The sequence below is a fragment of the Merops nubicus genome, unplaced genomic scaffold (genome assembly GCF_000691845.1).
Source record: "Merops nubicus isolate BGI_N331 unplaced genomic scaffold, ASM69184v1 scaffold51855, whole genome shotgun sequence".
Taxonomy (NCBI): domain Eukaryota; kingdom Metazoa; phylum Chordata; class Aves; order Coraciiformes; family Meropidae; genus Merops; species Merops nubicus.
In genome coordinates, this window is record NW_008609930.1 from 1 (window position 1) to 13,640 (window position 13,640).

The 13,640-nt window shown below is 39.0% G+C and overlaps 1 protein-coding gene across 1 annotated transcript; it reads right to left on the minus strand.

Moving 5' to 3' along the window:
* Positions 1 to 1,340: 1,340 nt before the first annotated feature.
* Positions 1,341 to 11,901, minus strand: LOC103773349 (O-phosphoseryl-tRNA(Sec) selenium transferase-like). Its single transcript, XM_008940711.1, has 5 exons — positions 11,739 to 11,901; positions 11,538 to 11,629; positions 4,410 to 4,503; positions 3,684 to 3,774; positions 1,341 to 1,749 (listed from the first exon to the last, which is right to left on the minus strand). The coding sequence occupies exons 1-5, from the start codon at positions 11,899 to 11,901 to the stop codon at positions 1,500 to 1,502; spliced, it is 690 nt and encodes a 229-aa protein (XP_008938959.1). The 3' UTR covers positions 1,341 to 1,499.
* Between the last annotated feature and the right edge of the window lie 1,739 nt (positions 11,902 to 13,640).

Sequence of the window (13,640 nt, forward strand, 5' to 3'; positions counted from 1 at the left end):
CTCCAGCACGCCGGACACTCGGGCGGTGAGCTGACAACGCAGAAGCAGCAGTTCAGTTTAAGCTTCAGATACAATGGACCTCACCAAATGAGAGCACCTTCATCAGGATTAGCACGCTATTAACTTCTGCATATTAACATCACCTCTTGTATCAATTAATTTGAACACGCTGGATAGACAATCCTTTCAAAAGCACCACTATTTTGATTAAGCAATTTACAGAGGGCTCTGAAGCATACATGGCTCACACCCCACCAAACAAAGTAGCGGGAATATCTTCTGACATTTAGAACTCATTAATTGTGGTGTCCCAAGTATTACAACATTACAGACAAAGCAAATGTCTTTGAACACTAAGCTCACTTTGAACAGTAAATGACATAAAAACCACATACAATGCAGTAATTGCATTGAAGAATAATTAACTAAAAGTTTTGCAACCTGTCACTCCTGTGATACGGAACCGTTGTTTCAGGAACAGACTCTGAATCTATTGTTTCTTTAATGAATTCAAATCAGCAACTGCACAGAGCCCCAGAAACAACAGTGCCAATGGCAAGATACACTTTAGAAACGCAAGTCTATAAATTTTAACAATGGATTAAAAATGCCAAAACACCTGCAGGTCTCACTGGCTATTTAAACTGCTGTATTAGGAAGCCCACACAGCATTCCTCCTTTTCACTGGGGCTCTCACCTGATCACCCTATCAAAGAAAAGATGAAATGGAAAAAAAAGAAAACAGGAAAGAATAAAACAAAGAAAGAAAAAAGAGGCTTGTACCTCTCCACTCCACAACCTCTTGCTTCCGTTTTTTAAATTCCTTTGGGTTTCTGAACCAGGCAGATGTTTCCAAGACCCGAGTACTAACAGGATATGAGATATTCAAGGTTTTTCTTTTCCACTGAGGGATGCTTTGCTGAAGACAGTTCATGAGAGACTAGAACACCTGACAAACACTACTATTCCAACTCCATCATTTCCTCATTAACATATTTACCATATTTAGTAAGTACTATCCCAACACTTTAATGTAAATCTTAAAAAAATAAAGGAAAAGCAGCAAGAATGCTGATGAGAAACAAGAGGTACTTTGATAGCAGTGAAACATTTCTTGCTGTCTATACCTAGGAAGGAATTCGATCACTGACACAGAAAATCTTGTTAATCAAACCCATGTGAATAAGCATTCTGTGATTTGCTGAACACTGGTCCACCCACAGACCAAAAGGGCCAGCTCAAGGTCTTCACGAATGTAAAGCTTCACTTTGGCAGATATTAAGCACATTTACGTGCTGAAAAAAAACCATGGTGTCCGGCCCTCTGTCTTGGAGAGAGTATCACCTACTTTCTTTAAAGCTGATTTCACCTATCTTTTTGCTATTGACTTCAGATCAGGAATAAATTTTCTGCACTGCAGATCCACCATGTTACCTCAGTACAAACCCAACATACTTCAAACAAAAGCATATCTTCTTGTGTTCCTAAATCTCTGTCTTCTAGTCTTCAAGCTGTTCTGTGCCTGTATTAGAATTACATATTTCATTTACACTTTTTTCGTTCTTTGCTTCTTTTCTAAAAGTCTTCAAACACTTGTCGAGTCTTTTCAGGAATACATCTACATCTTGCTTTTTAATTCCAATTGCTGAGGCAGCATTGAGGTAAGCACAGGGATAATCATTTGTATGTGACATGAAGCCTTTAAAAGTGTAGTTATTCACTGTTTGGACAGACCCACAGGGAACAACTCTGAAACAAACAAAATTGTGATTCAGTTAAAGAGGCTTTGGATATTTTATCTGATGCCCTGTGGTGAATAGATTTGCACAAGCTCCTATAGGCTGTACTGTCTGCTAACTCTAAACAGATCAATGTAAGCAAGCTTAGATCAGGCATTCTCCAGGTTAGTGCCCGAGTACTGCTAAGAAGAGTGGCAGCAGCAGCAGATCTGAATCACCCGTCTGTGTGCACGTGTGTATGAACTCTCCAGTCCAGAGGCAAGAGACACCTGCAGTAAACTTTCCCATTCTGTAACAAGCCCCAGCTATCTGAGCTAGGGCAGATCACCTCTCCTTGGCAACCTGCTGGCCCTGCATTCCCCTGGGTAACCACACGGACAGCAGCCTTTAGTGCAGATGTCTGCCTAGAATACTGTACTGCAGTCCAAAATGTCTGGGTTCAGGTGATTCAGAGCGCTCAGGATCCCAGCTCCCTCCCATCCCTTCCTCTCTACTGCCTCTCCCTTTTCCCCCCATCCTATGATGTTAACATCATATTTGTTCCCTCCTTGCAGTAGATAATTTTGCAACCACTTTTACCTCTTCTCGTACTAAGAACCTCTACCTGCACACCCTAAGTCTCAGCACCTCAGTACATATACATTCCCTGATAAATCAAGATCCTAATCCATATCCTTACTTGTTACAGGAACAACTTGCCTTGTGGCTATAGTTAAAGCCTACACGAGCAGTTAACACCAATCAATTGGTAAGAATTTACTGCCTCTACAGAGACATTACCTGTGGTTCATAAAAGAACTGCACTCAGACAAGCACCAGGAGGATGCACAGCTCCTTCCGCTGTCCAACTGCTCTGACCACAGGTTATGCAAAAGTCCGTATGTGACTGAAGCAGGGAGTTATTCCTGATAGATCACTGATATTCAGGACAAGCAAAACATCTAGAATCTGTTGTAATGCTGGGTCCAACAGTGTACCTACTACAGAAGTGTTACTTGCTTGTTTAAGAAAAGGAAAAACCTGAAACCTTTACCCTGGGCAAAGAATTGGGGAACCGTAACTTCAAAACCAGTGAATAACCTGAAACATTTCAGCCAGAGATGGCTGAAACTGCAGGACAAGCCAAGGTTAGGACAGGCAAATTAAAAAGAGCATCTAACTACAGTACGTATAGATTTACTGTCATTCATCTGTGCAGGAAGTGGAATAATCCAAGCTAATGAAGCATACCTTCTGATGTGGAAACATTCAGCTCTACTACAAAAAAATGACATTAAGTCTATGGCAGAAGTTAGCATGGCAGCAGTAATATTCAGATTAAGGAATCCTGCCAAAACAAATTTTAAATAATTCTCTTCTTCTAAAAGGTTTAAACCCAAATCATAAAAAATTATTTAGCTTGCATTTTCACATACCAATGTCTCTAAAAATAAAAGCAGCTCAGACTGGGTCATGTTGTAGGTTTAAATTTTTTATTTTTTTTTCGAACACAATTAGTTCTGGAAAGCAGGATTTTCTTCCATATGACAAAAAGCTATGCAGGGTATTAAAAGCTTATTCCCCTGACATACAGCACAACCATATTTGTGCTGCAATAAACAAAACAAAGATCTTCCCTAAGCAGCTTACAACTTAACTATAAGATCAGACAACAGCTGGAAACTAAATGAAACCAAAGAGTACTAGGGAATCATGACACTAAATTAAATGGGCACAGATTATCTATTTAACCTACCAAAGCTAACAGAGGGGGCCTCATTGCTGACTCAGACAGGTACACATTATCAGCAGGTAACAGTGATGAAGAAGGGTATATTACTCCAACTCATCAGACTGTAATCTGTAATCATGTCACAACTTGTGCAAAACAAATAATATTATAAGATTTCATAAAATATATGCTAATACAACCTCCAAATTTTTTCAAATTCAAAGCATCCTCACCTTGCTCCAGAAACTTGTCTTGTGAAAAGCATAGATCCAAGCTGGGTAACAGCAGCAGCATTATTTTCACCTAGATTCTTCAGTGACATGGCTAAAGTAACAAGAGGTCAGGTTAAGACCACTACAAAGCTTTTTTTTCTCCGAAGAAAAAACAGAGGACAGTATGCAATAAAAACCTAGCCAAATATTTGTGTTCTGATACAAAGAAAAAAAGAAATACAAAAACTACATTTCATAGATTTTAATTTTACCACAAACTGTCATAAATTACTTTTTTATTAGACTGTATATAGGGCAGACTCTGCACAGGTAGGCAGTATTACTTTGATGTTCAGCACAATTTTTGGTTAGAACAAAGATCTTCAGTAGGAATTCCATAATCTCTTTTACAGCACTGTAAGATGATGTGTAAAATAGTTATACCCTAATTTATTTTTAAATCTACTTTTTAATAAAATATTACAACATGCTAACATCTACTGCCTGCCTTGATTACAATAAATATGTTGGACATGAGCACTTTTGTAAAAAATAAGGGCTCAAGTCACTACTCTACTTTTATAGTAAGTTACCTTATTGAGTTCAATGTTTTTTTATCAACCTAAGAACAATTTTATGGAATGGAGTGAACAATGTTTAATATACAGGAACTGTATGTGAAAGTGCATTATGAATGCACAGTATATCAGAAAAAAAAAATTTAAAGATAAAAAAGAACCCAATTACCTAAGGAAATGGGATTATGTGGTGTGTCTAACAGTCTCTCATTGTGGTTATCTGCCAGCTTCTTCAGCTCACTTGAAAGATAGGAAAACATCTCCTGGAAAAAAAGAGGCAATATTTTTGTTATTAGCTATCAAACAGAGAAAATGGTACCTATTTCACAAAGCTGTTAAGTCTCCATTATATATGGTGCCCAGCTGATCCTCTTTTCATGTGTACCAAGTAAGTAGAGCAGACAATTCTCTGAAATCATTCTATAAAGGAACAGCTCCATTTCCTGAACACTGTTCTTCCCCCCTCAAGCTGGTACAAAACTCTCTACCTGGTCTAATGTGTGTGCTTGGAATGCCAGTCATTCTCTCTGTGGCCCTGAAACCTAGGGAGGTAAAATATTGAAGATTCCCACTGCACACCAGGCCCTACCCCACCCAACTCCTGCAAGAGCTTCCCCTCCCCTAGCCACGGAGAATGAACTGTTGCCATCACAGATGGCCATGGCAAATTGCTACTTACCTCGTTTCCTATTAATACACTCCAGACTAAAAGCAGAGCATTCTGTTACCATGTACCAAACAACCACAATTCTCACTAGCACATAGACTCCTTCTCCTGTAGGAGAATGGCCACACCAGCTCTTAAGGAGAAGGCTGAGTACACATCTGAACGTACTCTGCTTCAACCCCACGGGCGCTCCCGAATCCCGAGCTCTGTGTGTGGCCAGTTCTCCTCCCGTGACCAACCCCTCCTCCCCCCTGTTCAAGCCCACTTAAAGAACAGAGATACCTGCATTTCTGCTATCACTTCATTAGCCTGCACCTTTATTGTGAACGTATCATAAAACTGAGATTCATAAATGTTTTGGCTCAGGCGCAAGTCACACTGCACATAAAAGGCTGCTTCTTGTACTTCATCCGTATCTTAGTTCCTCCTTCTTCCCCAGTAGTCATCTATGATAATTGTTCATGCTCTTCCTCAGTTTAATATCTTCCTCTTCACATATCAGCTCAAAACACTTACAGAGTGAGAATTAACACCATTCTTCTTATTGTATACTTTGGCTTCTTTCCCATCCTCTGTAATGCCTACTCTCTCATAAAAAGCTAGCAAAAAGACATGGATACTAGTCAGACTTTTTAAAAGGCACTAAAAGATTTTTCCTCTTTCTGGCCATAAAGATTGTGCTGCTCATCTGCTTCACTGTGACTGCCTGTTTAAGCATCCTCATCAATTTCTGGACCTGACAAGTAATTTTTCATTCTTTAAATAGAGTTGCCTCTTCTGTTTGTAGGCCAGTATCCTGTTCTGACCTGTGCGCTCTGACAGATACAAATTATAGCTCGTGATCAAAATTATGTTTTTGAGTAGAACCTCCCAAAGGTCTTATGAAGCCAAATTAACTTTGTGGCAGCTAAGTTAGAAGAACGTTACAGCTGCTCTTCCTGAGCCACTGCAGTGAGCCCAGTCTCACTTCACAAGAGACCAAATGAACACACCTCCTGACCTGTTCTTCCTAATATCATAGAATTAATTCAAGCCAGCGAGGAAAAAGTACCATCTTATTGTCTAAATTCAGCTATTGATTGAACTATCAACAAGAACACAAACCTTTTATAATACTTTTGGAACAACAACAAACATTTTGAGATGCATCTATGGTTGGGTATCAGAACCTGAAAATTTTGAAAAATCATTCTTACTTTTCAGAGGCATTTGAAAATCAAGTGATTTTATGGTTTCAGTTAATCAGACTTTATTTCGAGTTCACCCAAAGAAGTAGAAAAACATTTGTTTCAAGTGTTCAGACACTACTGCTTTCCTTTTGCACCCTCACTGAATAAATATAAACACATTACTCATTTGTTATTTGCCTTCCACAATAAGCATCACCAATGTGTTAGCCATTTTGTTAGTAATTTTTTGGAATCTAAATCATAAATTAATTTCTGCTCCCTCTGCTGGCTATTTACTTCAACAACTGAAGCAAAGTATTACAGAAATATACAGAAATTGTGTCTACTCTGGAGATATTATTGGTGAAATTAGTACTGAGAAAACCCTGTACTGGAACAAGAAAAAAATCCCATATAATTAGTTTTTGAGTATTGTACCTCGAGAATTCTCTGTTGCATCTCTTACAGTATCTGTTACTGAAAGGACTGCAAGTTGTCATAACCAGTTACCCACTACATGAATATATTAAATTAAATACAGATAAAATATCTAAGTTACTAGATGAGCCTTTACATACATAGAAATTTGTTAAAACAAGGGAGAGTGGAAGGATGGCAAAAAAAAATCCAACAGCATACTTTCATCAGTTTAAAGCTATCTGAACACAAATTTCAAACTTTTATGTATAAACAACACTATTTTGCATCCTTCCATTGGAAGCCCTCTAGATATTTCATAGTTTCAGAAGATAAGCATTTTTTTTGCAAAATAGACTAACAGCCTTTCCAAAAAAAAACAAAACAAAACAAAAAAAACCCCCAACCAAACAAAAAAAACAACAACACAACCCCAACCAACCAGCCAACAAACCACAGTATTTTTTGTGAGGTCAAATCTATACCTAACCTCTATTATAAAATATTTCTGTTGTGTGGAAAATTTATAAGCACTCTAAGCAGTTATATACAAATAAGCTCTTACACAATTGATTTCCTGTGGTAGGCATTCAAGTTTTCTCCAATGAAGCTAGCTATTATGCTAAAGTTGCACTGAACAAACCAAGCACTAAATGTCAGTTAAGTTTTATTTCATCCACTCTTGCTCCCTTAGAAACTTATCACAAAGCCTCACCAGGCTAGTAAAATGCATGCTAAACAATGTGAAAATGTCTCGCACTTCTTCTGGTCTTTCTAGCACCTAACACAACAAAAGACCTCAAAAAACAGGAAGAACAAGTCGACAATGACATATGCATCAAATGACTCAATTATTAGGACAAAATGTCCTACTTCCACATACGTATACAAAAATATTTTGACGAAGTTTTGTAAAAATGATAAAAAATATTGGAATCATAACCATATTTGCATTTTAAAACTATTTTTTAATAGAATTTGCACTAACAGGTTGCTCCATTGTCATAAGCATTGTTCTTCCAAATGAAAATAACTAGAGGGAAACAAGTAATGAAACAGCCAGTAACTCCAGAAAGAAAGCAGATGATGGGTGTACTAAATACACCATTAGTCCTGTATCAAGTGACAGAGAACTGATGGAGGCCAGGAAACCTTTTGCGCATGGCTGAAATTACCCTAGCTGGTTCTCATTGCCCAGCTTGCTTGTGCTCCAAGTCTGTAACACTCTGCCTTCCTCTCTCACCCTCACCTGAAAAGATGAGCTGTCCTCAGAGCAGCCACACAGCCGCCCATGGCACCGCAGAAGAGTCATTTTACCACCTCTTTGCAATAGATACAGGCTGCCAGCTCTCATACGTACCTGAGACTGATCTGGTCCTGCTTAAATCACTCTGCAGCAGCTGATTACAGCGCACCCATCACAGCCTCTCCTCTGCTTTGGGTATTGGACTGGCCAGCTGCGTCTGACCTGTCACCTCATCAGGCCACTTGGCACAGGACCTCATGCAGACAGAGAGGCAGCAGTGTCAAGCATGGAGACCTTTTCATACATGTCCCAGAGAGCCCCAGCAGAAGGCTTAAGTTTCCCGAAATGCAGCCAAACATGTGACAGCCTCTGTACATGTACGTGTGATACCTACACATACCCTCACATATAGGCTCTCCTGCATTGCAAGGTCAAGAATATTGTTCTGAAACTATAATATACTGGAAGATTTTAAAAATATGAAATGAATTATGAAGCCTTAAAATTTTTTTTATCCTATAAAAGTTGCCTAACATCAAAGCCCTGTAAGTCTTGCCCAGCTGATGCTGACAATCACCACACTTTTTTTTTTTTTAAAAAAAAAGATCTTTCCTTACAACACTAATCAACACATTTTCTCTTCAGCACTCGCAGGACCTTGAGATCATGCTCCTTGTGGGCCAGAACTCTCCAACACATGCTTTAAGTACAAAGGCCTCTTTGAAGCTTCCATTCATACTTGGCAGTGGTTTAACTACACACTACCATTTAAGACAATGATTACATTCAGTTAAACTATCTTCCCTTCAGCCACTCCAAAATTTGAATACAGTTCCACTTATTTCACATGAGGAAAATCCTGCAGTATTCCCACGTGATGTAGCAAACTGTCTAGACAATTAATAAAAAAGAGTAACAAATGTCTGTCTTGTTGTAAGAGTATTTGATTGTTACATTTTTAATATCCAGCATTAAATGGCTTTTCTTGTATTCTTAAATTCAATCATAAGTGGGGCAGGAATATCAGCTCATGCTGAACTGTACAAATAATTTATTCCTATCAGAATAATCACATCAATGATAAACTACAAAACATAAACCCAGTATTCTACTAAATTGCAAAACCCAAACAATTTTCTCCCATTCAGTGTGATTTTAAATATTTTAGATACATACTCCATAAGGACATAAAAATTACTCCAGTTAATCACTCTTAGAAAGTGTACAACAGATGGATCTAGATATAAAAAGCTCCATCATGTCCCAAGCGACACAGAAATACATTTAAGAAAATCAGAACTATCTTGATCATGAGATTGTTGAGGGAGGTCTAATGAGGGACACTGTAACTGCTGAAAACAAAATGAAGCCATCACCTCTTCAGTAATAACAGTATAATAATTAAAAGGATTAAAAGGACCACACTGGAAAATGTATTAAACCTGCTATGTAGGGTCCTGGAAGTAAACCCTGAATGTAGGGTTCCTTGCCCTCCATCAGTTCTGGGGTGGTACTGCTCTAAACACCACATAAACATATAAAAAAGGAATATAGAAAATTTAGAACAAGTGAGTAAACTTGACTGCTTGTGGTCTCCTTCCATCATCCTTTCTCTGGAGACATCAAGGCTAAATATGACAGTTTAAAAACATTCCTTATTAAGCTTTCACCTACAGCCGCCGTTATTCAGAGAGCTGGACAGCATGTGTGTGTTACTCTCTTGCTCTTCTGTCCTCAGACTCTCTGCACCACTTTACTCTTTCATATCATTAACATATAATCTCATACTCTTGGACAATTGCACACTCCAAAACTACCAGCTTGTCAGAAAATCCCACTCCATGTATGTGGTCCTCTCCCTTGTATCTCTCCCCTTCCTATATTAAACAGTTCATCCATGTAAAAGAACAACCAACCGAGCAGACTATTTCTTTCCTTGGTTGTGTGAGATTAATCTCTTCTCAGTAATATTCTAGTCTTCCTGGCTTGAGCTCAAATAACCTGAAGTAATACCCAGGTGAATACAGATAAGGTAAGAAGAAAAAAAAAAAAAAAACAACCCACACTTGAAGTTTTTTTATAGCTGACTTTTTGTACAAGTAGGTGTAGCTGCACCAATATAGAAAGGAGTACTCAATGTCAAGCTATAAATAGCTCTTGCTGGGAGCCTAATAGCTCTGCCTCTGCTTTCACAGAGCACAGGCAATAAACTGTCACTATTACATTTTTACAATTCAGGAACAAACAGATTGAAGAGAAAAAAAAGGTTTCTATTTCTACAGCAAATCTAATAAAAGAAAGATATTTATGCCATATATAAGGCTGTGTTTACACAGTATACTCACATTTGAAATAAAAATACCTGAAGTTGTAAAAACATAATGCTTTATTCACTTTAGAATTCCACTTCCAAGCAAACGACGTGATTCAAAATATATAGCTATTCATTATGGCATTTTATTTATGAAATAATTATTATTTATGACTTCTTGGAGAATATTTATACTGCCCATTATGTACCCTCTACCAGTGTAAATCTAGCATCAAAATCAGCTTTGCAGAAGACATGATAAATTCACTTGAGATTCTTTTGGAGATTAAAGTGAAGGGGGAAAAAATACAATTTGCTTTTAAAGAAGACACAAACCATACATGGCAATACATGCAGCAGTCCAGAATAAAATGTTAGAAACTGTATTGCAGTGGTAGCAAAAGTAGTAACTGCTTTCAGCATTTCACAAGCTGTGTTTCCACTTGAGTTGCACAGATCACTTCTTAGTGGTCATAAGACCACTAAGATGGTTTTCTGTAGTCTAACTATTCCTATGGGATTTCAATTCCAGTTCAGAATTTCTGGATGCCTCTACGAGGAGCTAGAAACAAGTCACAGCATCCAGCACTACTGCCCTGCCAGATAATGGGAGGTTATCAGTAAGCTATCAGAAGGAACCAACTGGAATGTAGTTTCTAAATAAAATGATAGAGCAGATCATGCATGATTTTAAACTATCAACAGTACTTAATTCACAGCGTTTCGTTACCTAAAACCCTCCAGAAAAAGAGTCCTCTGTGTTAACATATAAAGACAGAAGAATGAAGCCTGTGCTACATGCAGAAGAAAGCACACCTGAAGAGGTGCCAGTTCCAACCTCAGACCACTCGTGTTTGTGTGATGCAGTTACGTCCAACACAAAACACACAGCCTGTGAAGGGCAGAGAAGAAACCTACCTCTGTTATCTAGAAAAATACCTTAAATGACAGTATTTTTCTCTTTTTGTGGCCATGCACAGCTTTCAAAACTTAACCAAAAGCTGTGATTCTCCAGGGAATGTGGCACACAAACATTTAATTAAACCCTATCACAGCACAAAGGCACGACAGGGCCAGATGAAGAAGAGCAGAGGCTCCAGGGTTACCTCCCAGTGTCTGATCTCATATTTTAGTCCAGGAGCAGTGTGACCATGATAGCTCAGCATGCATTCTACTTCCCAGATTAAGCTTCTGTGGGAAAAAATTGTACTGCATCAGTCACGTTTAGAACAAATATGAGTACTGTACAAGATAGTACAGGACCTCAGTTTAACTTTCTGGCTTGGGAAACAACACAGAAATCATGCTTACTCACAAGCACTGTTTAGCCAAGAAGTAATTACAACATATTGCCTTTCCAGATTCAGAGCTGGGAGCTCAGCAGTTCAACTGTTTTCCAGACAGAAACTGGATCTACTACACAAGGAAGTTTTGAACAAGACTTTAACAGCTGACTTCAAGGAAGTGCTGCCTACCAAAAAGCTTACCTTTCTTTCTTTCAGTAACTGTTTGTAGCCACTGGCACCTAGAGACAGAAGTGTAATGAGGACATCTAAGGAAGGAGATGCAGATGCTCTTCCTGAAAAACAAAACAAAAACTAAACAACAAACCACAATATACAGATTAGATTGGCGAAAAAAAAAAAAAATATGTGAAAGAAAGGTGATTATCAATTTTCTGCAGTTACCTGGATACATTTTGCTGATCTCCTGAATGAAGGACTCATTGAAGCCAGCAATGATAGCACCACCTACTGGAACCATAAAATTTTTGTCCAAGCTCTGAACAAAAGCATCTATTCTGCCTACTCGAGCACCCTTTACCAACAAGAGGAAAAAAAAAAAAAGCATAGATGAGGAAAAAGGAGACACATAATGGCCTCATAATTGTACAGCAATGTAACTGAAATAAATGTAATTCCTGAAACTCTCTCAGATATCGTATTTGTGATGAAAAATTACAGATCACAGTATTACCTTTTCTTAGCTCTGCTCACTATTACCACCACTGCTGGCTTACATAGTACCTTACAAACACCTATTATGCTGTGATTTAAAATATTGATTTTAGTTCCTACAAGTCTAAGTGTAGCTTATTTTCAACACCTACCGAAAAAGAAACCCCTCTGAATTTCATGAGAATTACACAGTTAAAACTGTGCAACCCAAAACATTTCACAGATTCTCACAGCAAAGGGCTAGAGGGTAATGTTTCATTAACAAATAAGATTTTTCTTGATACGTGTATAAATTTGCATTAAAGCAAGTGGCTGTGACAGCACTCCTCCTTTTAAGGCTGCCTGCAAAATCACAATCCAGATAACTTCCCATAGCAGATTTCCCTACCTTCAGACAACAAAAAGGCCTTGTACACCTAACTACCTGAATATCCTAAAAGGCAAAATTGTAGATTCTGCAGCACAGCTTCAGCTTGAGTAATATGCTGCTGTGAGCTGTACAATTAAAAATCAAGCAGTTACCAGAACCTGAAAACTGTATTAAGGAACACACATATTAAAGTATATTTGAATACATAGGTACAAAAGTACTACAAACTAAACTGAAGAAACAGAGAGTTAATACCAATGGTAAGGAATTAAAAAAAAGCAGATCTAACTAAACCACAGTTCTAATTTGTATGTTTTAATAGCTTAGTGGTTAGGAAGCACCCCGAATTTGTCAGCTTTTTGATGGGAAGATGAACACAAGCAGCTACCATTTGATTTGACAGGAGACCAGAAGAGAAAAAGTATGGCAAATCAAACAGCCTCAAAAGCTCTTTCCAGTGATACTCCTGCAAGTTGTGTTCACACTGTGCTCAGCATTTACATATTCCTAAGTATTCATTAATAACTACTTCCTCAGAGACAGTTGAAATGCTGGGGTCTGAACCCCGAGCCCCAAATTAAGGTTGACATATGGGTGATTCCCACAGCCCTTCATAAAGAGGTGGTGAGTTTGCCTTATAGCTTCCCCCCAGGGTGCGGCCGGCCCTGCAGGGAGAGCCAGAAGGGAAATGAGCCCCAGGGGTCCCGCACTGAGTTGACAAAGGTCAGGTGTCTGCTTGGGGATAAAAGCTGGGACCACTGGCAGGGAGTCAGGAGTGTCTGTCTGTGGAGTGCACTCCCCAGAGCTTCCTGGTTCAGGGCAGACCTCCTGACTCTCCCTGGAGCAGGGCCCTGGTCTGTTTAGGCCTTTGCGAACGCGGGCCGATCGGGTGAGAGTTGCCATGTGGGCACCTTTTTCTTATGTCTTTAACTTACTGGTCTGGCTGTTTCCCATGCCAACTGTGGGCAACCTCGGGTCACTGTTTATACCACCTGTTGTGGGCCCAGTCACATCTTTTGTGGGATCGTTGGGAGTGGTATCGATCATGTACCAGCTGATTGATCTGTTTGTACCCCCAGCGATCATTCCTGGAACGTCCTTTTTGTCTACAATACAGTCTGTGTATTGGTTCATCTTTCTGCTGGTGTTATAATTTTTGTTGGGCCTGGTCATTGGCAGAACAAAATTGGCGACGAAGATGGCCCCGTCTGAAGTTCCTGGCTGGGAAGATCCCGTGTATAGTTCGCAGGCCCCCGAATGGA

Excerpts from the sequence above, each read along its gene's own strand:
- LOC103773349 (XM_008940711.1), bottom strand. The coding sequence starts at position 11,901 with ATGCTTTTTTTTTTTTTCCTCTTGTTGGTAAAGGGTGCTCGAGTAGGC. Across the intron at positions 11,630-11,738 it reads GATCAGCAAAATGTATCCAG|GAAGAGCATCTGCATCTCCT; the intron begins GTAACTGCAGAA and ends TTTGTTTTTCAG. Across the intron at positions 1,750-3,683 it reads AGACAAGTTTCTGGAGCAAG|AGTTGTTCCCTGTGGGTCTG; the intron begins GTGAGGATGCTT and ends TGTTTGTTTCAG.